The following is a 26,570-nucleotide window of genomic DNA, read 5'->3' as shown; positions in this document are numbered from 1 at the left end:
CTTATTTGCTCTCTACTTCGACTGTACCCAGTAATTTTGCTGTCCAAATAACAAAACGCATCGACTACTCTGAGGATTTGATTCACTACTCTATTGCTATCAGCATTGCCCGATTTAATTCTACATACCACTACTCTTCTCTTAGTTCTGTCGATAATGAGCTTTTCTAAGACCAAGACGGCTGTACCCTCTGACAGAATTACGATCTCGCGGATAAATCTCAAAGTTTATATTTCTTGTCCATTGTAATTATCTGGGCTCTATGCCGTGGTCGGTTGATGAATTCTGTGTCAATTCTGAACGTTTCGTCTCCGACTGCGGGAGACATCTTCAAGGGGGTGCGTAGCTCGATGGAAGGTCCAACACACCCACTGGCAGAAGGAAGAATACGTGTGGCAGAAAACCAATTTTCACCTCAAGGTAAGAAAAATTTCTCAAAAGAATTCGCCTAGAAAACAGATTTGCAACAACGAAACAGATAAAATCTCAACTGGAAGAGGCTAATGTGAGTGCATCTGAAGGCACTATTCGCAGAAAGTTGAAGGATACTGATTTCAAGGCCTGTGGACCCGCTAGACAACCAAAGTTAACAGCGACAATGAAAGCAAAGAGTCTGAAGTGGACTAAACGGTGGTGTGATAAGATTATTATTTACGATTTGGTATAACCTATGTGCATTTATTCATAGTAAATTATATTTCTTGATTTTTACATGTATGCTTCAGCGATAAAAGCACGTTTGGAACTTTAAATAACAAATCTCAGTACGTGCGCCGTCGAACAGGAGGAAAATATCCCGGATGCATTATTCAGACCGTAAAACGCGCAACTAAGGTGATGATTTGGTCTGTCATCTGTGGCAAGGGTACAGGCCATCATTACATGGTTAAAGGCATAATGAGGCAAGGAACTCGTGCAAAAACGGTTAAATCCCACAACTTAGAGAATTTTTATGCAGGTCAGTTAAATCCTTTCTGAAGGAACAAAATATCCCTCTGTTAGACTGGCCGGGTAATAGTCCCGACATGAACCCCATAGAAAATGTATGGGAACTGATGAAGAGCGAAGTGGCGAAAGATGTCATCACAACAAAAACACAGCTCCTAGAGAAGATATCCGTGTGTGAAATCACCGTCCACAAATGCAGGACACAGCCAAGTCCTGAATCGACAGCATGCCACGTCATATTAAGACTCTCATAGCTGCATAAGGTGGCTCAACAAGGTATCAAGACTAATTTTTTCACTTTTACAATACTTTAATTTTTCTTGTAATTATTGAAAAAAAATATACGTTTTATTTATTTGTTATATCACCTCAGTTACGAAGTAGCCTACACATAATCATTTTATCACAATTTATGTATTAAAAGAAAAAAAAAAATTCTGTAGACATCAATCAGAATTTGCTTAACTATAGTGCGTCTAATAAATTGGCCAGGGACTGTATGTCCAAAAGTAGTGTCACGTATGTGTATCTGTGTCTGAAGTGCTGTTTACAACAAAAGTTAACTGGCCCGCCACAATGACGCGTAGCTTCCTTTTTGAAGTCCTCTCGTAAGTTACTGACGAGGGCGTCAAGATAGAAGCCGAAACGAATGTGAAACACGGATATTATACTGCAGCAACAAAAGCGTCTCAAGAAACACAAATATTACACTGCAGCAGCAAAGGCGTGCGAAGTAAAAAAAAAAAAAATAATAATAATAAAAGAAAAGCTCTAAACACTTTTTCCTCTCTGACATCGGTGCGCGAAAAATATGATTGTCTAAGGATTCGAGAGCTTCTTGGTGTAGTGAAAAATCAGTGTGAACGTAGTTTTTGCGAGACGTCAATCCGATCTTTCTCCCCGCCAAACACTCGACTGGTTTCACGTGGTGCGTGACAGTCCGCTCTGCCGCAGCTGAGGAAGACGCGGCGTGGACCGTTGTCTAAAAATGCTCAAACGTGTATGAACTGCTAAGGCACCAAACTGCTGAGGTCATCGGTCCCTAGACTTGTACACTACTTGAACTCACTCACGCTAAGAACAACACGCGCGCGCGCGCACACACACACACACACACACACACACACACACTCACACTCATGCCCCAGGTAGGACTCGAACCTCCGACGGCACGGGTCGTGCAAACCGTGACATGGCACCTTAAACCGAGCGGCGGCTGTTATCTCGTCTCGCTTTTACTCTCGGGATCGGTCAAGTTTTCTGTTTTATTTATTTGTCAACTTCCTGGGAGCATTCCAGACACAGCTTCTTTTCTCACTATATATTTTACAGAACGCTGATTAGAAAATATAAAAATAAAATAGTTGAAGAATTAATACAAAAAAATTGTCACAGAGAATACGTAATAAGCAACGCATTACAAAGAGTGAGAGAAGTTTTCAACTGCCGCGACGAACACGTGTAGAGAATAGACGTTGTGTACCGACCGGAAACCTTGCAACTTGGATTTGAATACTAGGCGTTTCTCACTCTCGCTTTAACCGTTTCCGCCGCAAGCCCGCTGAAAATGTAACCTGCTGAACAGTATATATATATTCCAACATATTACATCAAGATCGTTTCGTAATTTCGGTGTCCACATTAACGGTTTCGGCAGCTGATTGTCGTCTTCAGGCGCTACTAATTGACTATTAGCTTCGTAATTGTATATACGCTTTCCAGTTACGCACTTTGAACATCATGATGCCGTATAAAAAGTGTCAACCAATTACACATGGTAAAAGGGGGGCTGGAATTAAAATATTGCCGCCTACTGTTAACATAGGGCTTACGGAAGAGAATGGTAGAAGGAAATTGGCGCAGGAGGGGGGGGGGGGGATAAAAGGCTGTAGAGTGTAGAGCAGGCTCGTCCAAACTGCGCACAAGCAGCGGTCGAAAGCATTGATACGAAACAATGCCTTTAGGCAACAGACGTAAGGCTGCAGTGGATCGAGATGGGTGGTCGACAGCAGCAGACAAAAAGAAAGAGGAGCGGCGCGTCCGCACTATTTAATACTGAGTGGGAAATTAATTTCCTCTGTACTGCTGTCGAAAATCCTGCCAAATGTTTAGTATGTCATCGGAACCTCATGTATTTAAAAAAGTACTCGACCGAACGGCACTTTAATTCGTGTCACAAATATCATTTCGAAAATTTGTCGCGAGAGGAACGCGAGTGAAAGCTTGAAGAACTGAAATAAAATTTCAAGCAGCATCACTGTAAACTAAGTGTTTCCTATCGTATGACTCTTTATTATTTATAAAGATGACAAATAAAACTGTATTTTATGATCTGATATGTCACTTGGCAATCTGCCAGTTATCGAATATCCGATTGTCAGCAACAAGGAACATTTCTTTTTTCGGTTAATTTTTATATTTGGGGTCTTCTGAAAAAATATATCAGTTCCTTAAATGAACTATAGTCATAAATAATCTATTTTAGAAATATAGGACATCGCACTGTAGGTCAATCAGCTCTAGTCGAAGCTCTTGTGAGACGTGCTCTGCCCGAAGGGAAAATGGGCGAACAAATATATCTAAGGCCGGTTGAAGCTCACTTATCTCCAAAAATATGTTTTCAAACTGTTTTTGTAATTCTTTTAATTCGCAAATGATTTGAACATAATCTGAAAAATCTACATTTTCTTCAACGCTGTCAAGTGCGGGAGAGTGACCACAATTCTTCTCCTGCAACTGTTTTTCCCGCGAAATAATTTTTTTTTAATGCTTGAATCGGCTGCACTAAATCAGCAACAGAGTGATTCTCGCCTTGGAGTGAAATGTTCAAAGTATTTAAACGACCAGTAAGGTCACTCAAGAAAGCCAAATTCGCCACCCACTTAGGACCACAAAGTAGTTCTTCTGGACTTCCTTTATTTCCAAAAAGTTATTTATTTCGGCCCTCAGGGAGAAACACCGATGAAGCATCTTTCCTCTGCTCAGCCATCTTACTTCGGCGTGGTAGGGGATGTCTGGGTATTCCGCTTCGATATCAGCCAGAAATTCTTTAAATTGGCGATTGTGTGAGTGCATGCGATCGCAGATAATCTACCGACAATCTTCGCACAGAGTGCTTGGTGGTGTACCAGACAATGGATTGCCCCGAATTGGGAACAGCCAACTTCAGCCATTTTTGACCTGACGAAACTCTGAAATCCAGTGCGTATCCCTCGTGGCGCAAGGGCTCCATCCGCTGTTACCCTGGTCAGGCGTTCCCATTTTAAACCCATTGACTCTTAACACGTTTTCTACGGCTAGAAAAATACGCGAACCCGTGGTTGTGTCTTTTAATGGTATAAGGTCGAGAAATTCTTCCGTGACACGCAGATTGTCGTCGACACCTGGAATCAACATGACGAGCTGAGATGTGTCCGCAACGTCCGCGGACTCGTCAAGAGCGATAGAAAGTGAAGTTTGCCGCTCTCTCCATTAATTGCTGCTCCATATCTGAGGCCGTATCTTTAACTCGGCGAGCAACAGTTTGAGGCGAAAGAGCTATTTTTTCAAAGTTTTCCGTGAGGTCTGCTGGACAAATACAAGCCGCCGAGTCGACCAGGGAATCCTTGATGAGGTTCCCAGTCACAGGGGGGTTCCCTGCTTTCGCAATTCTCAGCCAGCAGTTGTAGCTTGCGCGCGAACTTTGCCCACCTGTTTCCTGCTCATACCACGGCAAAAAGAACATACAATTAATTTTGTACAATCCTGTTTTTCAGAACACTTATCATTTTAACAATTAATTGTTTCATTCACTGAAACTCAAATAAAAACTAACAAAAAAAGATTGGTTTTAGGTGCGTTTCCCGCCAGTTCCTGTGAAAAGCGGCCTTAGACGCTGGCGAGGACAGCGAAATGCGGTCGCAAAATAAATTTTTATCTGTCGGAATATTTGCGTTTTAATTAATTGAAAACGTAAGCAAACTAAAACATATGTCTTCTTATCCATATAAACACCAATATACAAAAACAAAGAATGACTCTTAATGACACTTTGCTGCCCGAGAGAGCGTTTGTGAAGGGTTTTCAGAAAGTGGCAAAAAATAACGCACCTGAAACTACTTCTTATGTCTGTGCGACGCGATTTAATGCAACGCAAATATAAAAATTAACCGAAAAAAGAAATGTTCCTTGTTGCTGACAATCGGATATTCGATAACTGGCAGATTGCCAAGTGACATATCAGATCATAAAATACAGTTTTATTTGTCATCTTTATAAATAATAAAGAGTCATACGATAGGAAACACTTAGTTTACAGTGATGCTGCTTGAAATTTTATTTCAGTTCTTCAAGCTTTCACTCGCGTTCCTCTCGCGACAAATTTTCGAAATGATATTTGTGACACGAATTAAAGTGCCGTTCGGTCGAGTACTTTTTTAAATACATGAGGTTCCGATGACATACTAAACATTTGGCAGGATTTTCGACAGCAGTACAGAGGAAATTAATTTCCCACTCAGTATTAAATAGTGCGGACGCGCCGCTCCTCTTTCTTTTTGTCTGCTGCTGTCGACCACCCATCTCGATCCACTGCAGCCTTACGTCTGTTGCCTAAAGGCATTGTTTCGTATCAATGCTTTCGACCGCTGCTTGTGCGCAGTTTGGACGAGCCTGCTCTACACTCTACAGCCTTTTATCCCCCCCCCCCCTCCTGCGCCAATTTCCTTCTACCATTCTCTTCCGTAAGCCCTATGTTAACAGTAGGCGGCAATATTTTAATTCCAGCCCCCCTTTTACCATGTGTAATTGGTTGACACTTTTTATACGGCATCATGATGTTCAAAGTGCGTAACTGGAAAGCGTATATACAATTACGAAGCTAATAGTCAATTAGTAGCGCCTGAAGACGACAATCAGCTGCCGAAACCGTTAATGTGGACACCGAAATTACGAAACGATCTTGATGTAATATGTTGGAATATATATATACTGTTCAGCAGGTTACATTTTCAGCGGGCTTGCGGCGGAAACGGTTAAAGCGAGAGTGAGAAACGCCTAGTATTCAAATCCAAGTTGCAAGGTTTCCGGTCGGTACACAACGTCTATTCTCTACACGTGTTCGTCGCGGCAGTTGAAAACTTCTCTCACTCTTTGTAATGCGTTGCTTATTACGTATTCTCTGTGACAATTTTTTTGTATTAATTCTTCAACTATTTTATTTTTATATTTTCTAATCAGCGTTCTGTAAAATATATAGTGAGAAAAGAAGCTGTGTCTGGAATGCTCCCAGGAAGTTGACAAATAAATAAAACAGAAAACTTGACCGATCCCGAGAGTAAAAGCGAGACGAGATAACAGCCGCCGCTCGGTTTAAGGTGCCATGTCACGGTTTGCACGACCCGTGCCGTCGGAGGTTCGAGTCCTACCTGGGGCATGAGTGTGAGTGTGTGTGTGTGTGTGTGTGTGTGTGTGTGTGTGTGTGTGTGCGCGCGCGCGCGCGTGTTGTTCTTAGCGTGAGTGAGTTCAAGTAGTGTACAAGTCTAGGGACCGATGACCTCAGCAGTTTGGTGCCTTAGCAGTTCATACACGTTTGAGCATTTTTAGACAACGGTCCACGCCGCGTCTTCCTCAGCTGCGGCAGAGCGGACTGTCACGCACCACGTGAAACCAGTCGAGTGTTTGGCGGGGAGAAAGATCGGATTGACGTCTCGCAAAAACTACGTTCACACTGATTTTTCACTACACCAAGAAGCTCTCGAATCCTTAGACAATCATATTTTTCGCGCACCGATGTCAGAGAGGAATAAGTGTTTAGAGCTTTTTTTAATTTTTTTTTACTTCGCACGCCTTTGCTGCTGCAGTATAATATTTGTGTTTCCTGAGACGCTTTTGTTGCTGCAGTATAATAGTCGTGTTTCACATTCGTTTCGGCTTCTATCTTGACGGCCTCGTCAGTGACTTACGAGAGGACTTCAAAAAGGAAGCTACGCGTCACTGTGGCGGGCGAATTAACTTTTGTTGTATGCAGCACTTCAGAGAGGCACACATACGTGACACTATTTTTGGACATATAGTCCCTGGCCAACTTATGGCACGCAAATTTTGATGTCTAACGAAATTTGTTTTTTTAATATATGCACTTAGTTTGTAGATAGCGCGCGTCGTCGTCCACGTGCTTGGATTGGCAAACGATTAACAGTGCCGTGAATCAGGAGGTTTAGCGGTGGTGGGGAGTCTAACAACCCTACCACAGCAACGGTCAAAAATTAATTATGATTGTAGTGTTGCTCACGCTGCTAAATATTGCATTTTCGGGCAACAACAAAGCTATATTATGTGGCAGGTGTCATTAGAGCACAGCTAATAAAGTCATTTCATCAAATAACGGATGAACTAGGGACTCATCTTTTCGTGCTTCCCACGCTGGTCTCGTTGTGAACTCGTGGCTCAATCGTCGAAAATCTAGGTAGTGATGATTCCGAGCTCGGATGCAAAGAGGCCTAGGTGTTATTCTGCGATACTCAAAAGTTTTATAGATGCGTTTCATAAACCATTCTTGAAGATTAAACTTTTGCAAGTTAGAATAGTGGTGATGTAAAAAAGTAATGAGCACTCCGAATTTAAGTTACACTTCTTTTTTATTACTTTTGTTGCAACATCACTTCACAATATAAAACACTTGAAAATATCTTCCTGAGTGATAAAATTCACATTTCATAAACTGACTACAATTTGCGTCTTTTCAACATGACGACCAAAGCTAGACTCTCTAAAGACCGCTTACGCGCCCAAAAATCAGAGTTACAAGTATGTCAAAGATCATAGTGACAAAAGAAAGAATCTTCGACCATAAATATAATAGACTGGCCCTGACGTCATTTTCGTGGCTCCAACATCTCTGGGCTGAAGTCACGTGAATGTTGGCAAAACATGGTTGTTTCGTGTTGCGCTTATGGCTGTACTCAGCGTTTTGTCTGGGAAATGGCATTACATTTCACGTGTAAGTGTTTCTATGATAGTGCAGATGCATTTATTGAAATCTGCTGAAGTGACATTCATATGTTTTTTACACTTGAAATAGAGTATCACGTAAATTAAAGTGTTGAAAGTGACGGCTGTAAAGTCAGACTAGTATTAGATTTTGGAAAGTATCTGTGATAATTCGGTTAAAGAAGTAAGTATAATCGTTTCTCGTTCCTACTCATAGGTTCTGTAAGGATGAAAACCGAAGGCAGCTTTGGATTCAGGCCCTGAAACGGAAAAACTTGAAGCCATCTGCACATACGCGCCTTTGCTCGAAGCACTTCGCAGATAAGTGTTTTGATAGGTTAGTTATTATTTACAATGTATATCTATAATTTGTATTTACAGTGTCTGTCATTTTCAAACCTAGGCTCCAAAATTATTTTCTGAAACTGCAAAGTCTCACATTTCATCTAAAATATCGTTTTTTTTAAACTGATAGTTTAAACCTTTGTAAAAAATAGTGGGAACTGAACCTTTGAAGTGCACCTAAAATTGATACTATAAAATGGACCTGGTCCTAAAGTCAACAATTTTGACACCTACAGTTGACATAATTCCCTTAGCCCATTTTGTTTTATAAGTGACTAAAGCTCGAAACGTGGCGAATACAATGTTTAAAGTTTCGACACGAGCCCACTCTTACTGTTTAAAAGAATTTTAACGACTTTTTACTATAATTGATAGTTTATAGTAATTTCGTCCCGCTGCCCACCAGAGGGGCGTTCGATGTATTTGTTAGATTTTATAAATGATACTGTGGGCAAATCCAGGTCAAATGTAGTTCTGGCATCATTTTTCACAAATAAAAAAGTAGTTTTTGTTGGAAGCGTTTGGCATTCAATTGACAAACGTGGGGAAAATACGATACAAACATAGGATGGCAGACCGCTGATTTCAAATCCTGCCACGTTTTGCCAACAGTCACGTGGTTTATGTTGGAGCTACACCAGCACTATAGCTTCTGCGCAGCAAGGCCAGTCTGCTAGTATCTATGGTCGAAGGAAAGAATACACATGAGAATATCACTGCAATATGTAGATATCGATGTATCGAAGTGCCTCTACATTAATGAAATCAAGCCTGAATGTTGGCACAGAACTATGTTAACTATTTTACAGAAACACAGTAGAATGCTGCTGGTATCGAGAGGTTGAGGTGAGGTGCCGTAATTCTAGTGGAAGTGAGGCAGGCCTCTTGCTTACCTGCCGCGGTGCGCTGGCCGGTCACGCACCCTGCACTGCACTGGCTGGATAGCCGGCTGGCTGCCCCACGCCTCCTCTGCCTCAGCTGGCTGCCGCTGCCGCTGCCGCTGCAACACAACACAAGGCGCACACCCTGGCGTCACTCAAACTGGTTGTCTGCTCTGCACCGCCCGGGGGGCGCTGCTGCTGCACGCCGACAAAGCGAATCTGCCGCGAAACGCCCGGGCTCGCTTCGACGGCGCTGCTGATACATAGTAAGAGGTCGGCGCCTAAGTCGTTTTTCTTTTGCGTGTTGGTATTGCTGTTGCTGTGGCGTTATTCGTCGACTGTAATTTTTTTTACATTTGTTATTCACTGCTGCTGTCCGACATTACGTATTGTCATTTTGTTACTCGGATATAGCAGAAATTGGAGTGCCGAGTGGAGAAATCGGAACATTTCACACATTCTTCTGCTTGAGTTCAGCAGCGCGAAACGGCACCGGAAGGAGCCAGCCACTGGACAGAGCACGGAGACAAAACTGTTTTCTCATGTTAACGAGGATCGTTTGACAGTAAACCACAAAAATTTGCCAACATAAAGAAGGGAATAGTTCAGTCTAAACAAACGAGCAACTTTTTTGGAGAACATGGTCTGCACGCCACTGACTCTTGTAAGTTGTTATTACACTATTGCAATTTCGGTTCAAATGGCTCTGAGCACTATGGGACTTAACTTCCAAGATCATCAGTCTCCTAGAACTTAGAACTACGTAAACCTAACTAACCTAAGGACATCACACACATCCATGCCCGAGGCAGGATTCGAACCTGCGACCGTAGCGGTCGCGCGCTTCCAGACTGTAGCGCTTAGAACCGCTCGCCCACCCCGGCCGGCTGCAATTTCGGGCTTAGGCCATTATCAAGTGATACTATGGCTTTCAGCCACGTCAACATAATGTAAGCTGTCACATTTGTACGTCGTTGTCAATACTGTTAAATACATTCGTGACATTGTTACACAGTGCGAGCACACCTATTCAAACATCGTAAAACAACTTAATCTGCAAGTGCACGAGTGTACTGAACAGTATTGACAAGACATACAAATGTGTCAGCTTACGTTACGTTGACATAGCTCAAAGCCATAATATCACTTGATAATGGCCTACGGCCGAAATTGCAATAGTGTAATAAAAACAGTCACTGCCGTGAAGATGATGTCGGTTGGTTGGTTGTTTTGGGGAAGGAGACCAGACAGCGTGGTCAACGGTCTCATTAGGGAAGCATGGGGAAGGAAGTCGGCCGTGCCCTTTCAGAGGAACCATCCCGGCATTTGCCTGCAGTGATTTAGGGAAATCACGGAAAACCTAAATCAGGATGGCCGGACGCGGGATTCAACCGTCGTCCTCCCGAATGCGAGTCCAGTGTCTAACCACTGCGCCACCCCGCTCGGTGTGAAGATGATGTCCCCCAAAACAATTTTTTTATGACTGAATCCCACCTACAACAAGTTTAATCAAAGCAAAACAACGGTTCAAATAGCTCTGAGCATTATGGGACTTTCAGTCCACTAGAACTTAGAACTACTTAAACCTAACTAACCTAAGGACATTACACTCATTCATGCCCGAGGCAGGATTCGAACCTGCGACCGTACGAATCGCGCGCTTCCGGACTGAAGCGCCTAGAACCGCACGGCCACTCCGGCCGGCAAACCCGCTATATTATTTTATTTTTTTGCGAGGGACTAATGTTTTACTAAGTGGGTTGAAAAATAGCATTTCAATCTCTATATAAATGCAAGGATTTAATGCCTAACGAACGAAATACAGGGTGGTCCATTGATCGCGACCGGGCCAAATATCTCACGAAATAAGCGTCAAACGAAAAAACTACAACGAATGAAACTTGTGTAGCTTGAATGGGGAAATCAATTGGCGCTACGGTTGGCCCGCTAGATGGCGCTGCCATAGGCCAAACGGATATCAACTGCGTTTTTTAAAATAGGAACCCCCATTTTTATTACATATTCGTGTAGTACGTAAAGAAATATGAATGTTTTAGTTGGACCACTTTTTACGCTTTGTGATAGATGGCGCTGTAGTAGTCACAAACGTATAAGTACGTGGTTTCACGTAACATTCCGCCAGTCCGGACGGTATTTGCTTCGTGATACGTTACCCGTGTTAAAATGGACCGCTTACCAATTGCGGAAAAGGTCGGTATCACGTTGATGTATGGCTACTGTGATCAAAATGCGCAACGGGCGTGTGCTATGTATGCTGCTCGGTATCCTGGACGACATCATCCAAGTGTCCGGACCGTTCGCCGGATAGTTAAATCATTAAGGAAACAGGAAGTGTTCAGCATCTGGTGGAACGGCGACGACGCCCCCAAATTCTGCTACACTGAGAAAAAAACACTATTGAACGTCTTCGGCGGCCGTGCGGTCTAGGGCGTCTTGCCACGGTTCGCGCGACTCCCACTGTCGAAAGTTCGAGTCCTCCCTCGGGCATGAGTGTGTGTGTGTGTGTGTGTGTGTGTGTGTGTGTCGTCCTTACCGTACGTTAGCCAATATATATGAAGGTAGTAACTGTTCTCGAAATAACAGATACTGATGACCGTGCAGCTTCTGTAGGATAAATGATAATTAAATGAAACCCTCAGCTGCCGACAGGTGTTGTTGATATACCTCGACGGAGACAGCTGAAAATGTGTGCCCCGACCGGGACCCGAACCCGGGATCTCCTGCTTACATGGCAGACGCTCTGTCCATCTGAGCCACCGAGGACACAGATGAATAGCGTGACTGCAGGGACTTACCCCTTGTACGCCACCCGTGAGACCCACATTCCCAACTGTCCACAACCTACATACGTATTGGGCCTAATAGATACTTGCCCATCCACTCAGTACTCAGTACTCGCGCACACTAAGGTGGCGATTGCCGTAAGAGTTCGGGCAACCTGTGCGCATTCGCACAGACGAAGGTCAATGCCCAGGTAGCCATTTAACTACATATGAAGATAGCAATTGTTCTCGGTTCATTCTAGAGAAGCAGAACAGTCATCAACGATATCTGTTGTTTCGAGAGCAGTTACTATCTTCATGGATATCCCGCCATTGACCTTCGTCTGTGCGAATGCGTACAGGTTGCCCGAACTCTTACGGCAATCGCCAAAGTGTGCGCGAGTAATGAGTGGATGGACAAATATCTATTACGCCCATTACGTACGTAGATTGTGGACAGTTGGGAATGTGGGTCTCACGGGAGGAGTGCAAGGGATAAGTCCCTGCAGTCGCGCTATTCGTCTGTGTCCTCGGTGGCTCAGATAGATAGAACTTCTGCCATGTAATCAGGAGATGGTGGGTTCGAATCCCGGTCGGGGTACAGATTTATAGCTGTCCCCGTCGAGGTGTATCAACAACACATGTCGGCAGCTGAGGGTTTCAATTAATTATCATCAAAAAATACTTTACAGGATGTTGGTCTCAGAAGTGATTCAAAAAATGGCTCTGAGCACTATGGGACTGAACTACTGAGGTCATCAGTCCCCTAGAACTTAGAACTACTTAAACCTAACTAACCTAAGGACATGACACACATCCATGCCCGAGGCAGGATTCGAACCTGCGACCGTAGCGGTCGCGCACTTCCAGACTGTAGCGCCTAGAACCGCTCGACCACTCCGGCCGGCTATCCAGCTACAGTCACTCACATATAGTGAAATCACCTACAGGTACAGAGCCGTTTGATAAGTCTGTGCAAAGTCCGAGAGATGGCACCACCGGCGCGTACCGAGGTCATGTTTAGTTAGTAGCATCTTTGGAAAGAACGCACACCAAGTTTCAGCCATATTCGTCTATTTCTTCGTGTTTAGCATTCGTGTGAATCAAGGAAGTCGAGTGATTGTCAAAAAATGGACGAAAAAGAATTTCGTGTGGTGATTAAACATTACTTTGTGAAATGCAAAAAGCCTCAGGAGACTAAAGAGGAGGTTGATGAACATTACGGTGACTCTGCACCTTCGATGAGAACAGTTTATAAGCGGTTTCAAAATTTTCAATGGCTCTGAGCACTATGGGACTCAACATCTGAGGTCATCAGTCCCCTAGAACTTAGAACTACTTAAACCTAACTAACCTAAGGACATCACACAGACCCATGCCCGAGGCAGGATTCGAACCTGCGACCGTAGCAGTCCCGCGGTTCAAAATTTTCGATGTGGCCATATGGGCACAAGTGACACTGATCGTTCTGGACTCCCTGTGGAGGTTACGACTCCAGAAATCATTGATAAAATCCATGATATGGTGAAGGATGACAGAAGAGTTAAGGTGCGTGAGATTGCTAGAGCTGTGGGCATCTCGAATGAACCGGTACATAATGTCTTGCATAAACATTTGGACATGAAAAAGCTATCCGCAAGATGGGTTCTGTGATTGCTCATGCTTGACCAAATACGGAGTCGTGTGAAGTGTTGCAAGGATGGTTTGCAGCTGTTCAGGAAGAATCTGCAGGACTTTAAGCATTGTGCTGTCACTAAGGATGAAACATGGATACAGTATTATACTACTGATAGCAAACAACAATCCTAACAATGGGTTACCAAGGGAGAATCCGCACCAAAAAAGGCGAAGACCATTCCTTCGGCCGGAAAGGTTATGCCGACTCTCTTTTGGCATTCGCAAGGCATAATCCTCACAAACTATCTGGAAAAGGGTAAAACTATTACAGGTGCATATTATTCATCATTTTTGCCCGTTTGAAAACGGAGCTGCAAGGAAAACGCCAGGGATTGGACCGCAGAAAAAGCCCTTTTCCATCACGAGAATGCACCAGCACACATTTCAGCAGTTGTGGTCGCAAAATGAATGGAATTAGCGTTCTAACTCGTTTCACATCCCCCCTATTCTCCAGACTTGGCTCCCTCGGACTACTATTTGTTCCGCAGTTTGAAGAAATGGCTGGCGGGACAAAGATTTTATTCAATTATTTGGACAATTCCTATTACTCGGAAGGGTTCAAGAAATTAGAACAGCATTGGACGAAGTGTATAAGTCTAAAAGGAGACTCTGTCGAAAAATAAAAGGGGTTTACCCCGAAACACGTAAGTAGTTTCCAAACGCCACTCGTACCTACTTGGGAAGATATCATATTGCCATCTCTCATCCGCTGTTCCAAATAGTGCCAGACATTTTCTGTGGCGTTAACGTCGGTTATTAGGACAGTCGAGGTTCTATAGTTCATCTGCGTGTTCATCAAACAAGCAACGTGTGCGTACGTGTCTGTGTGTGTGTGTGTAGCCCTCTGGACAAGGCTGTTGACACTTTGGAAGACGGGAGAGTCCACACCACACACTTCATCAACGTGTAGACGCACGCTCACAGTAGTCGTTGTCCGACATGAAACCGGTACCCGTCACCTACCGGTAAATCGCGGCTGGTCGAATTGCTTGTGAAGTGGCGGCATGGATGCCCACTGCCGCGAGATGCAGCATCTCTTTACACGTTTTTTAACGTTACTGTTACCTCTCCGTACGCCCACCTTTTCACAGATGGTTACGGGACCTCCGTTGTTCAGTACAGAATGTCAAATCAAACATCTCTCGGCCGTCTAGATTTCCAAATTGTTATTTGATTGGACTACCAGTTTCGGCGACATACTACGCCATCTTCAGGCCTCCTGACGGACGCGTCGGAAGGGTCCAACCTCTGGGACACTCAAAATGGGGGCCAGCATTTAGTGGCTGGTGTGCATAGAATTTGGAGACAGCCTTCACGTCAAAGATGCGATTTTGTGGGCGGCCTTTTCAAACATATTTCTAACAGCACTTCCGTGCTGTAACGACACCAGAAAAAAAGGAAAGAAAAGTTCAACTATTCCGATATAGTTACGTTAAGGGGCTCCGGAACGCCCTATACTTGCAATGTTAAAACAACGCTTATAAATTACATCTTTCCTCACAAAGTATTTGAGGTAGGAAGTTGAACTTTTTACAGATTATTTATTGTAATATGGGCTACAACTTAACACAGGGATTTTACAAAATTTTAGTTCAGTTATTAAAGATGATTTTTTTTTCAATTGTAATGAAAATTCACAACATTTTTTTTGCAATTTTTTATTTATATATTCAAAAATATACAGTTTTTTGGAAAAAGGCTGTGTTAAATTATGCAGAAGGTACTGTGTAACATTTACTGAAAGTTCGAAACAAATATGTTTGGAAGATCCTTAGAAAACATGTAATTAGTATGAGAAAATAAAAGTTTTGGGAATCGAGCGACAAAGATTGGATTAACTTTTTAGTGCATTCCAGGTCCATAGGATGGATTATCTTCATCCTCTGCAAACTCCTCCTCCAGCTTCCTCTTGTTCCTCCTCCTGTTTACTCTTGCTTGTATTTCTAGACACTTTACAGCCCTGTCTGCAGCCCGAAGGCGTTCCTTGTCTAAAGCAAGCATCGCTCGTACCGTGTTAGAACCTATCTTCATTCCCATATTTCTAAATACCTTGCACCTTACAATGTTGCCATCATTGAAAGTCGCAACAGCATCATACACACCAAAGTGAAGTGTTTCTATTCCAAGAAATACAGTCTTGGGGATTCTCGACCGTATAACACTATTTACACTTTCATTGGGGTTTTGACTTTTTCCGTGAATACACTTTTTCAACAGTTCAGGTGCTGCTAAGTCTCTGAAAATAGGTTTTATCACCTCCATTATTGCATGAGGCAGACTATGCTTATGAGTGTACACTTCACCAGTTAGCAATCCTTTGTTATATTTACACCAACTGTCTTCTTCTTTGGGACACAAGCTATGTTGGGGATTTTCATCGGTTGAAGAAGTATGAAAAAAAAAAGAGCCCAAACAGCCTTCTTCATTTCGTCGACACTTTGTGTATTTTGCCTAATAGCCATTGCATAACAGTTCTGTATTTTGTCAATTACACTGTCAGTTAACCTTCCCTTCCCATCCAACCCTTTACCATCAATGAGTTTTTGTTTTTTGTACGAAGCTTTCAGTCGCCGAAGTCTTGTTCCCATTCGCTTCTGTACGTGTCCAACACACTCAAATTTCTGCACTACAACATCATCACCATAGGGCTTAAGTCCTTGAACATGTTTGAAACTTTTAGAATCACCGTCACCAAGGTAATTAACATATCGCACAGCGCCACAGTGGGTCACGCCTATGTAGAACACATTTCAAAAAAAATTTAAAAATAGTTGTAGTCTTCGGAATTGAATAAATTATATATCTATTAAAAGGTAATAGTCTGCAGATTCAGAAAACGCAAAAAAGTAAAAATTGAACTTTTCATGATTTTGAGCCTTTCCGGAGCCCCTTAAGCACAAAAACGCGTGCACAATGCTGCAACGAAAGATTTTGGTGACTTAACAAATTATATACAATGTCTGTCACAGAGCGAAATAAAATCTGAAAACATCTATCTACACCTACATGGATATTCTGCAAATCACATTTCAGTGCCTGGCAGAGGGTTCCTCGAACCATCTTCACAGCTCTCTATTATTCCAACCTCGTATAGCGCGCGGAAAGAACGAACACGTAAATCTTTCCGTACGACCTGTGATTTCCCTTATTTTATCGTGGTGATCGTTTCTCCATATGTAGGTCGGTGTCAACAAAATATTTTCGCATTCTGATGAGAAAGTTGGTGATTGGAATTTCGTGAGAAGATTCCGTCGCAATGAAAAACCTCTTTCTTTTAGTGATGTCCAGCCCAAATCGTGTAACATTTACGTGACACTCTCTCCCATATTTCGCGATAACACAAAACGTGCCGCTCTTCTTTGAACTTTAAGTGTTCTGCTAATAAAACGCACTCTTTGGTTAGCCTTCTCCACAACATTTTCCATCTGTTCCTTCCAATTTAAGTTGTTCGTAACAAACTGCTACCTCCTTCACAATTCCTCCTATCCGGTAGAATAATTTCTTTTTTGTTCTGTGTAAAAGGTGGCGGATAGGATTCGCTAACCTACATCTCCATTTTAACAAACTAAATTAAATGTAAATGGTCACATGTGAACTGTTATATGAATGTAAAATGACTCGTTCCGTATGACTACGATGAATCGTGCAAGTGAGCCACGGAACGTGAAACTACCCAACCGTTTGTCGGTTGGTTAGTACGTTACATGCTCCACAGCTCATTTGAACGATTCCTTTAATGAAAGTGAGTGGAAGGAGACGGTTTGGAGTACCTGATAGTGCCGTCTGTACAGCTCAGCTGTTTTCTTTGCGTTCCTCGTGCAGTCTCCCGCCCGCGGTTGCGTATCCAGTTTCTCTTGCTTTGTGAACGACACGCATTTTTTGACACACATCAATACCAGGTCCGCAGGTCGCCTCAAAATATTCCGGAACGTTCTCCACAAAATTTTTCCACGCTTACCCTTCATATGGTCTCCTTCGAAATACACTACTGGCCATTACAATTGCTTCACCACGAATACGACGTGCTACGGACGCGAAATTTAACCGACAGGAAGAAGATGCTGTGATATGCAAACGATTAGCTTTTCAGAGCATTCACTCAAGGCTGGCGCCAGTGGCGACACTTACAACGTGCTGACATGAGGAAAGTTTCCAACCTATTTCTCATACACAAACAGCAGTTGACCGGCGTTGCCTGGTGAAACGTTGTTGTGATGCCTCGTGTAAGGAGGAGAAATGCGCACCATCACGTTTTCGACTTTGATAAAGGTCGGATTGTAGCCTATCGCGATTCCGGTTTATCGTAACGCGACATTGCTGCTCGCGTTGGTCGAGATCCAATGACTGTTAGCAGAGTATGGAATCGGTGGGTTCAGGAGAGTAATACGGAACGCCGTGCTGGATCCCAACGGCCTCGTATCACTAGCAGTCGAGATGACAGGCATCTTATCCGCACGGCTGTAACGGATCGTGCAGCCACGTCTCGATCCCTGAGTCAACAGATGGGGACGTTTGCAGGACAACAACCATCTGCATGAACAGTTCGACGAAGTTTGCAGCAGCACAGACTATCAGCTCGGAGACCGTGGCTGCGGTTACCCTTGACGCTGCATCACAGACTGGAGTGCCTGCGATGGTGTAGACGACGAACCTGGGTGCACGAATGGCAAAACGTCATTTTTTTCGGATGAATCCAGGTTCTGTTTACAGTATCAGGATGGTCGGATCCGTGTTTGGCGACATCGCGGTGAACGCACATTGGAAGCGCGTATTCGTCATCGCCATACTGTCGTATCACCCGGCGTGACGATATGGGGTGCCACTGGTTACACGTCTCGGTCACCTCTTGTTCGCATTAACGACGCTTTGAACAGTGGACGCTATTTCATATGTGTTACGACCCGTGGCTCTGCCCTTCATTCCATCCCTGCGAAACCTACATTTCGGCAGGAGAATGCACGACTGCATGTTGCAGATCCTGTACGAGGCTTTCTGGATACAGAAAATGTTCGACTGCTGCCCTGGCCAGCACATACTCCGGATCTCTCACCAATTGAAAACATCTGGTCAATGGTGGCTTAGCAACTGGCTTGTCACAATACGCCAGTCATTACTCTCGATGAACTGTGGTATCGCGTTCAAGCTGCATGGGCAGCTGTACCTGTACACGCCATCCGAGCTCTGCTTGACTCAATGCCGAGGCGTATCGAGGCCGTTATTACGGCCAGAGGTGGTTGTTCTGGGTGCTGATTTCTCAGGATCTATGCACCCAAATTGCGTGAAAATGTAATCACATGTCAGTTCTACTATATTTGTCGAATGAATACCCGTTTTATCATCTGTATTTGTTCTAGGTGTAGCAATTTTAATGCCCAGTAGTGTACTTTAATACGTGAGAACTGTTTATTCTAAGTTTTGACAGGGTGTTCCCCCCTGCTTTCACGAATCGCGCCCGCAGCGGCGACACTTGACTCTCGCAGTGAGTTGAACATTTCATTACGCAGTCGGGGTCGTATTTGTCAGTTCCGGACCTTATTGTCGTGCTGGACATTAAGATTTGCACGGGAATTTCATGTCAGGCCCCGTAACGCTACTGGTTCACCGGAGATAAAACTTTAAATATTTACGACACGCGCGGAAACCGAAGACTGAAGTACATACTTCGTAATAAACACATTTCGTCCTGTCCTTAGTGAGAAACGTTGTAGAATATTGAGCCCGAGCTATAATTCATTTGTTACTTACTGAGTTTGGCAGACGTTGGCCAGCATGTAAATTAGGTTGGTAGCACTGCCCGTAAGCAACCAATATGTCGTACTGTCAGTTCCGCTCCGCCTGCCTGCGTAGTAATACTGATCGATAGTTGGCTGCCTGCACCCCGCTTTGTCTGCCGTGTATCAGTAGTGCCTCGCGAGCAAGCACGACACGAGAACCAGTCGGAGAAGCAGGCAGGCCGCAAAGAAGACTCCATGCCTGCCTCCCAGGACGTGACACAGAAGCAAACAACAGCTGTACTTCGTGTCGCTCAAGCACGTGCGATGAACACGCAACACACACACGCTCCCAACTACATCGACTGAAACAATCTATCCAATACAGACAGATGCAAAAAATGTCTAGAGTCTTCGTTTTGTCAGTAAATTTAACATTTTTTTGTGGGTAATGAAACGGTTATTCTAGCCACAGTGCGTTACAATGACTCCCAACGTACCTTTAATCTTACATAACGAAGGAGCTGAAACTTTTTATATGTTCGTATATACTTGGTGCGTTCCATATTCATTTACGCTCTATTTTTCCCCCATATAGCGTCCCCAATGAAATAGTAAGAAGAGACTTAAAAAATAGTATTTATAAAGAAGAGCCATTTAAAAATTGAATAATATACATTTTTCTCAAGTATCCGTATTATAATAATTTCTCTGTGTAAGTTTCGAGGGCAAAGAAATATAACAAAATGATCGAAAGAGACGACAAGATACGCTCTTTTGTTAATTTTTTAGTCGTCTTCACTTCTTCTCTTGTCTTGATTGCGTGTAGACGGACATCTTGCGTGTGCTGGCAAATGTACGCATATTTGTACTAATTAAGCAGCTAATATATTCATTTAATATTATTGTGCACTTTTAATTTGCAAAAGGTGATCCCGATTTCATGTCCGCCTTCCTTGAATTAACCTGCATTCGAGTAATTTACAGTGCAACAATCGCAGCGGCCGATGCAGTCAACGACGCCATTACGTGGCGATATGAACTTACCAAATTTAGCGGAAGCGAAAAACTCGCCCGCTATTATAATATTCATTTTTCTTCACAGCCGCTCGACGCAACAGAAAATACGTAGCTTTAAGATTCTTATTTTCAGTTACCACAGCCGAGAGCCAGAGCCAGGACTCCGACTACAATGCAATGGTTAACGGAGGTAAGAAAAAATACTCTCGCGCGTGTGTGGGCCGCAATTGTAATTAATAACTAAAGATTTTTTGCTTTAAAGTGAACTGACTAGCCGAGGAAATTAATATGAAAAGTTTATTACATTGTTCAATTTATATACTCATGTTTTAAGATTCAGCGAGTCTAATTCCACTGAAGATTAATATTGTTAAAAAAGAGAACTTCACAAAAGTATTTAATTGTAAATCAAAATTGAATGAAATGCCATTTTGATTAAGGCCCACCACGTAAGTCGGCGACAATCAACATTACCAAACACTTTCTGTAGTAAATAATAAATTAAATTACGACGGCCGACGAACCCGAGCCCCATCATTTGCACCATTTGATTCATCACAATTGCCAAGCATCTAGTACTTTGGCCTAACCGAAGTGTAATTGCTGCGTAGTGTAGCACTGTAATCGCTGCTTAGTGTAACAGTGTAATCGCTGCGTAGTGTAACAGCGTATTTTCCTAACTGCTGTCATTAGAGCTGTGTTTGAACACGACTCGAACTGTTCGAACACTTTTAAGTCGCAGTTCGGGAAATCTCGGGTTCTGTTCGGTCTTTCGATTAGCCCGCGACCTAGTGACTGTTACTCGTACTACGTTCACAACCAGGCTTAGCGTTTTTAATGCACTGTGTGTTTTAAAAATAAAAATAACTGTGAACCACGGACTAAAGGTTGCAAGTCATATGTAACAACGGCAACTAACAACTAAATAAGAGATTTCCATCTTGATTCTGGCCAGTTCTCGAGCTTTCGCTCATCCCGCGAGCTAGTGACGTGTTATGCTACAACGTCCAAGGCTAGCATTCCGGTCGTATTAAATCGCCGAGATATATTTCGTTTGTTAGCTTCGACCATAGATACTAGTAGACCGGCCTTGCTGTGCAGAAGCTATAGGGCTGGTGTGGCTTCAACGTAAACCACGGGACTGTTGGCAAAACGTGGCAGGATTTCAAATCAGCGGTCTGCCATCCTATGTTTGTATCGTATTTTCCCCAAATTTCTCAATTGACTGCCAAACGCTTCCAACGAAAATTTCTTTTTAATTTGCCAAAAATGATGCTAGAACTACAGTTGACCTGGATTTGTTCGCAGCACCATTTATAAAATCTAACAAATACAGCGAACGGCACTCTGATGGGCAGCGGGACGAAATGACTATAAACTATCAATTAAAGTAAAGTGTCATTAAAATTGTTTTAAACAGTAAGAGTGGGCTCGTGTCGAAACTTTAAACATTGGATTCGCCGCGTTATGAGCTCTAGTCACTTATAAAAGAAAATGGGATATGGGAATTATGTCAACTACAGGTGCCAAAATTGTCGACTTTAGGAGCAGGTCCATTTTAGAGTATCAATTTTAGGTGCACTTCAAAGGTTCAGTTCCTACTATTTTTACAAAAGTTTAAACTATCAGTTTAAAAAGTGATATTTTAGATGAAATGTGAGACTTTGAAGTTTCAGAAAATAATTTTGGGGCTTAGGACTAAAAATGACAAGACACTGTAAATATAAATTACAAATATACATTCTAATAATAAGTAACCTATCAAAACACTTGTCCGCGAAGTGCTTTGAGCAAAGGCGTGTATGTGCAGATAGCTTAAAGTTTTTCCGTTTGAGGGCCTGTATCCAAAGCTGCCTTCGGTTTTCATCCTTAAGGAACCTATGAGTAGGAACGAGAAACAGTTATACTTACTTCTGTAACCGAATCATCACAGATAGGCTGCTTTCCAAAATGTAATACTAGTTTCACTTTACAGGCATCACTTTCAACACTTTAATTTGCGTGATACTCTATTTGAAGTGTAAAAAAAAAGTATAAAAGTCACTTCAGCAGATTTCAATAAACGCATCTGCACTATCATAGAAACACACGTGAAATGTAACGCCATTTTCCCCCGACAAAACGCTGAGTACAGCCATAAGCGCAACTCGAAACAACCGTGTTTTGCCAACATTCACGTGACTTCAGCCCAGATATGTTGGAGCCACGAAAATGACGTCAGGGCCAGTCTATTATATTTATGGTCGAAGTTCGTTAGGCATTTGATCCTTGAACTTATACAGAGATTGAAATTCTACTTCGCAACCCACTTAGTAAAACATTAGTCTCCCACAAACAAATAGAATAACAGTAATATTAGAAAATAATTTAGCTAGTAATTATTTTGCAGGGCTACACTTTTGTCTTCGCGTCTTACGCTTACTTAAGAATCAGCATAAATCTTTATACATGCATGCATATCGGTGTAGGATGAGGACTCTCGCTGCAAATGTATTAAAATACAGAAGCAGGTTGTGCAGCGGTAAGATTTGACGCTTTTTCCTTCCGAGTTTCAAGAAATTGTCACATTTTTTTAGCTGACCCATAGCTTCTTCTTGTGCTTAGTTCGTAGTTTCTCGCATATCCTTTTGTACTCGCGACGCGCGAGACAAATGTCCCGCGATTGTTCGACCAGGCTCGAAGCTCGTGTCGAACGGCTACGCCATACTGGAAAATGTCGAGCCCGTTCGAACGCGAGGACCGTTTGCCCACCCCTAGCTGTCCATTACGCGAGCGCCATCATTAGGGAGAGCACTTGCCCGCGAAAGGCAAAGGTCCCGAGTTCGAGTCTCGGTCCGACACACAGTTTTATCTGCCAGGAAGTTTGAGAATCGATTATTTTATCTTAAGCCTTGAGCCAAACCGTTATCGATTCAGGACTTTATAGCAGTTCTATATCTTCTGTAGAAAAATATCTGTGATAGCCGGAGCTTATACTTTCTGTGGAATGATGATGTAGCTGTCTGTGCACTTTAGGTTGCACTCGGGGACCTTTGCCTTTCGCGGGCAAGTGCTCTGCCAACTGAGCTACCCAAGCACGACTCACGCCCCGTCCTCACAGCTTCACTTCCGCCAGTATCTGATCTCTTACCTTCCAAACTTCGCAAGAGCTCTCCTGCGAACCTAGCAGAACTAGCACTTGCCTGCGAAAGGCAAAGGTCCCGAGTTCGAGTCTCGGTCCGACACACACTTTTAATCTGCCAGAAAGTTTCAGGACTGAAGCAGTTGCTGCAACAATTTGTTCAGGTCCACTGATCATGACGTCTGAAGAACTCTCGTAATCACCATGTGGTAAATGGTGCTCACAATGAACACTTGTAAGAAAAACTATCTGAGGTACACTTTCATTCGCCGTGTAATTTATAATTAATTTACGCTGTATGCAGTAAATACTACGAAGCCTTAAAACTCCGATATTCTTTTGGAACACCCGGAACAGCTATGAAATGGGACGATACCTCCTTTATTGAAGACTTTTTTTTTTCACAGTCTATTTGGATGAGGACAGAATGTATATTTTTTATGTTACATTTGGACTACCACGGCGCACCGTCAAATAATTACGATATCATCCTGAACGGCCTAGGAAATACCTTAGCTGATAACAGCTTAGCAGAGACACCGCGTATGCACCATAGAGGTCAATGTACGGCTGGCACGCTGCCTTGCCATGTGTACTTACACACACACACACACACACACACACAGCCGTACAAACAGAGCTGTAGGTACACCGGCGCTGCCTCGTCCTATCTGCGGGCTTCCGCCATTTGCGGCGCTTCCGCCGCAGTGGTCTCCAGAACAGCTCGCTGCCACACACTGCCGCCCGCATCACGCACGCACGCACTCACTCACGCACTGGCTGTGCGAACAAATCGAACTTCCCTGCTCTGCGGGTAGCAGGGACTTGTTAACTACGGCTCCCACCACACGATGGGGATTTTCCGCGAAGCGCCTGCACCTGGGACGAACGGTTAAATGGGGCAAGCATACACACACACACACACACACACACACACACACACACAACTGTACAGCTGGAGGGGCAGCTAGCGCGGGTCGCGTCAGCACGTTCCTGGCACAGGCATGGAAAAAGTAAGCAGCTCTCACACACTGAAGTCCCAGCGACAAGTGCCTCGTGCTTTGTCTAGCGTAAGCTTTCATTACTTTGCTGCGGTTTCACACTCCCCAGTCGATGTACAGTGACTCACAAAATTATTCGGACAGACATGACGTATTATATTTCCCTTCGTATTAGTGAAATTTCAGTAATAATAAATAAAGCGCAGATATGAAGTACATACCAGTTTTTGTAAGGAACGCCATAACAATGTCTATGGTACCTCAAAAACACACTGCAAGTCAGCAGAATTGTCGATACTTTTAAAAATGTGTGAAATCCGGTATATCGACATCGGAAAAATATCGTTATCGGTCCTAGAAATATCCAAAAAATATTAATCGACGATAAACATATCGACGTACCGGCCTACAAAAACATGGGATGCACATTGCAAATAAACTGCCCGTTGTTGATTATTGAACTATTATTACATATTATGTACGGCAACAAGCTAACAGCCTGCGTATCCCCCTCCAGATCAACAACTGGAAGGAAAACGATGCGCCGGCCGGGGTGGCCGAGCGGTTCTAGGCGCTACAGTCTGGAACTGCGCGACCGCTACGGTCGCAGGTTCGAATCCTGCCTCGGGCATGGATGTGTGTGCTGTCCTTAGGTTAGTTAGGTTTAAGTAGTTCTTGGGCCTGATGACCTCAGAAGTTACGTCCCATATTGTTCAAAGCCATTTCAACCATTTGAAAACGATGCACGCTCGTGCTTGGCCATAACCACTTTGCTAACAATGGAAACTGCAGGCATATGCCACGACAAAAGGTGTCCGATGGGGACGTCGTTCGGTTTCACTACATATCGCATTTGCCGGAACACTTCGTGACGACATCCCTCTTTTTTTCCATTTCTGCCAACGCCAGCGACCGAGCAGCTGTAGTGTCAAAACTGCGTGCTGAAGCTAAACGTTGGCGTTTCTGTTGGTAGCGCCGAGCGCCCATTACGTCAGCATTTCCACCGCAGGCGATGTTGCCATTTAGATCTTCGTTCATTATTTTCAGCAACGGTTTTTCAACAACGCCGATGTGAAGGAACAACACAGGAGTTGCGCTAAAAATGATTTTTAACGCCACTTGTGTGCTATTTCCCCACATCAGAAATCTTGTAATTCCATCTCCCCCCCCCCCCCCCCCAGTGCAATTGGACTTCTGTGCCACCTACGCCTGCTTCACACAGTCGAAGAGAAAGATCGGACATGATGGGAGCGCGAAAAATACAAGACTCCTCCCCACAGTGATAGTAAATAGTAAATTTATGTTCTACCATTTCAAAAGAACAATTTCATATATTTACCGAAAATTGCGAAAAAACTGTAAAATAAAAATATCTGGACTCGTATTGCCATTTTCATATCGATATATCGACCTATCGGGCAAGAACATCGCCAATATATATTTGAGAGAAATATCGATATATCATCAACAGCCATACTGCGAATATAAACACACCGATTAATAAACAAAAAAACATTGCACAAAATTATTCGGACACCTTTCTTTGTACTTATAGTCCAAAAGTTCAGCATCTGCTAGGCATTGCTTCTGCAGTATATATTCACTGGTTTCTCACCCTCAGAATGTAAAAAACGAATAACAGAACGTTGTTCAATTAATGCAAAGGTTTCAAGCAGACTCGCCGTCTTGAAATGTATTTTTGAGGTTACAAACAAAACAATGTTGACACATCAGCTGATCAGGGTTCATCCGAGTGATGCCAACTTAGAGCCATAAAAGTACCAAACTTGCCCTACAAACAGATTTTTCCGCAGACCAATTCGTTTCTTTAATTATGAATGACCCTCCCATATTCTGGTAAAAAATTGGACACAAGCTGATTTCGTTTTCTGTATTTGGATTAGAGAAACTTAACATCAGGGTTGATGGCCACGAAGTCAATGAAGTTAAGGAATTCTGCTACGTAGACAGTAAAATAACCAATGACGGACGGAGCAAGGACATCAAAAGCAGACTCGCTATGGCAAAAAGGGCATTTCTGGCCAAGAGAAGTCTACTAATATCAAATACCGGCCTTAATTTGAGAAAGAAATTTCTGAGGATGTACGTCTGGA

At 43.3% G+C, this 26,570-nt stretch overlaps 1 protein-coding gene across 1 annotated transcript in view; it reads right to left on the bottom strand.

Moving 5' to 3' along the window:
• Positions 1-24,205, bottom strand: part of LOC126108837 (uncharacterized protein DDB_G0290685-like) — a 60,497-nt gene extending 36,292 nt beyond the window's left edge. Inside the window, exons 1-2 of the mRNA XM_049914200.1 lie at positions 24,092-24,205; positions 9,156-9,262 (exon numbers count right to left, since the gene is read on the bottom strand). Of these exons, the coding sequence (XP_049770157.1) occupies positions 9,156-9,262; positions 24,092-24,205 (221 nt within the window). The remainder of the gene's footprint in view (positions 1-9,155; positions 9,263-24,091) is intronic.
• Positions 24,206-26,570: the final 2,365 nt, after the last annotated feature.

The sequence above is a fragment of the Schistocerca cancellata genome, chromosome 11 (assembly GCF_023864275.1).
Source record: "Schistocerca cancellata isolate TAMUIC-IGC-003103 chromosome 11, iqSchCanc2.1, whole genome shotgun sequence".
NCBI lineage: Eukaryota > Metazoa > Arthropoda > Insecta > Orthoptera > Acrididae > Schistocerca > Schistocerca cancellata.
The sequence above is the reverse complement of the archived record's forward strand: the minus strand, read 5'-3'. Positions and strand labels throughout refer to the sequence as shown.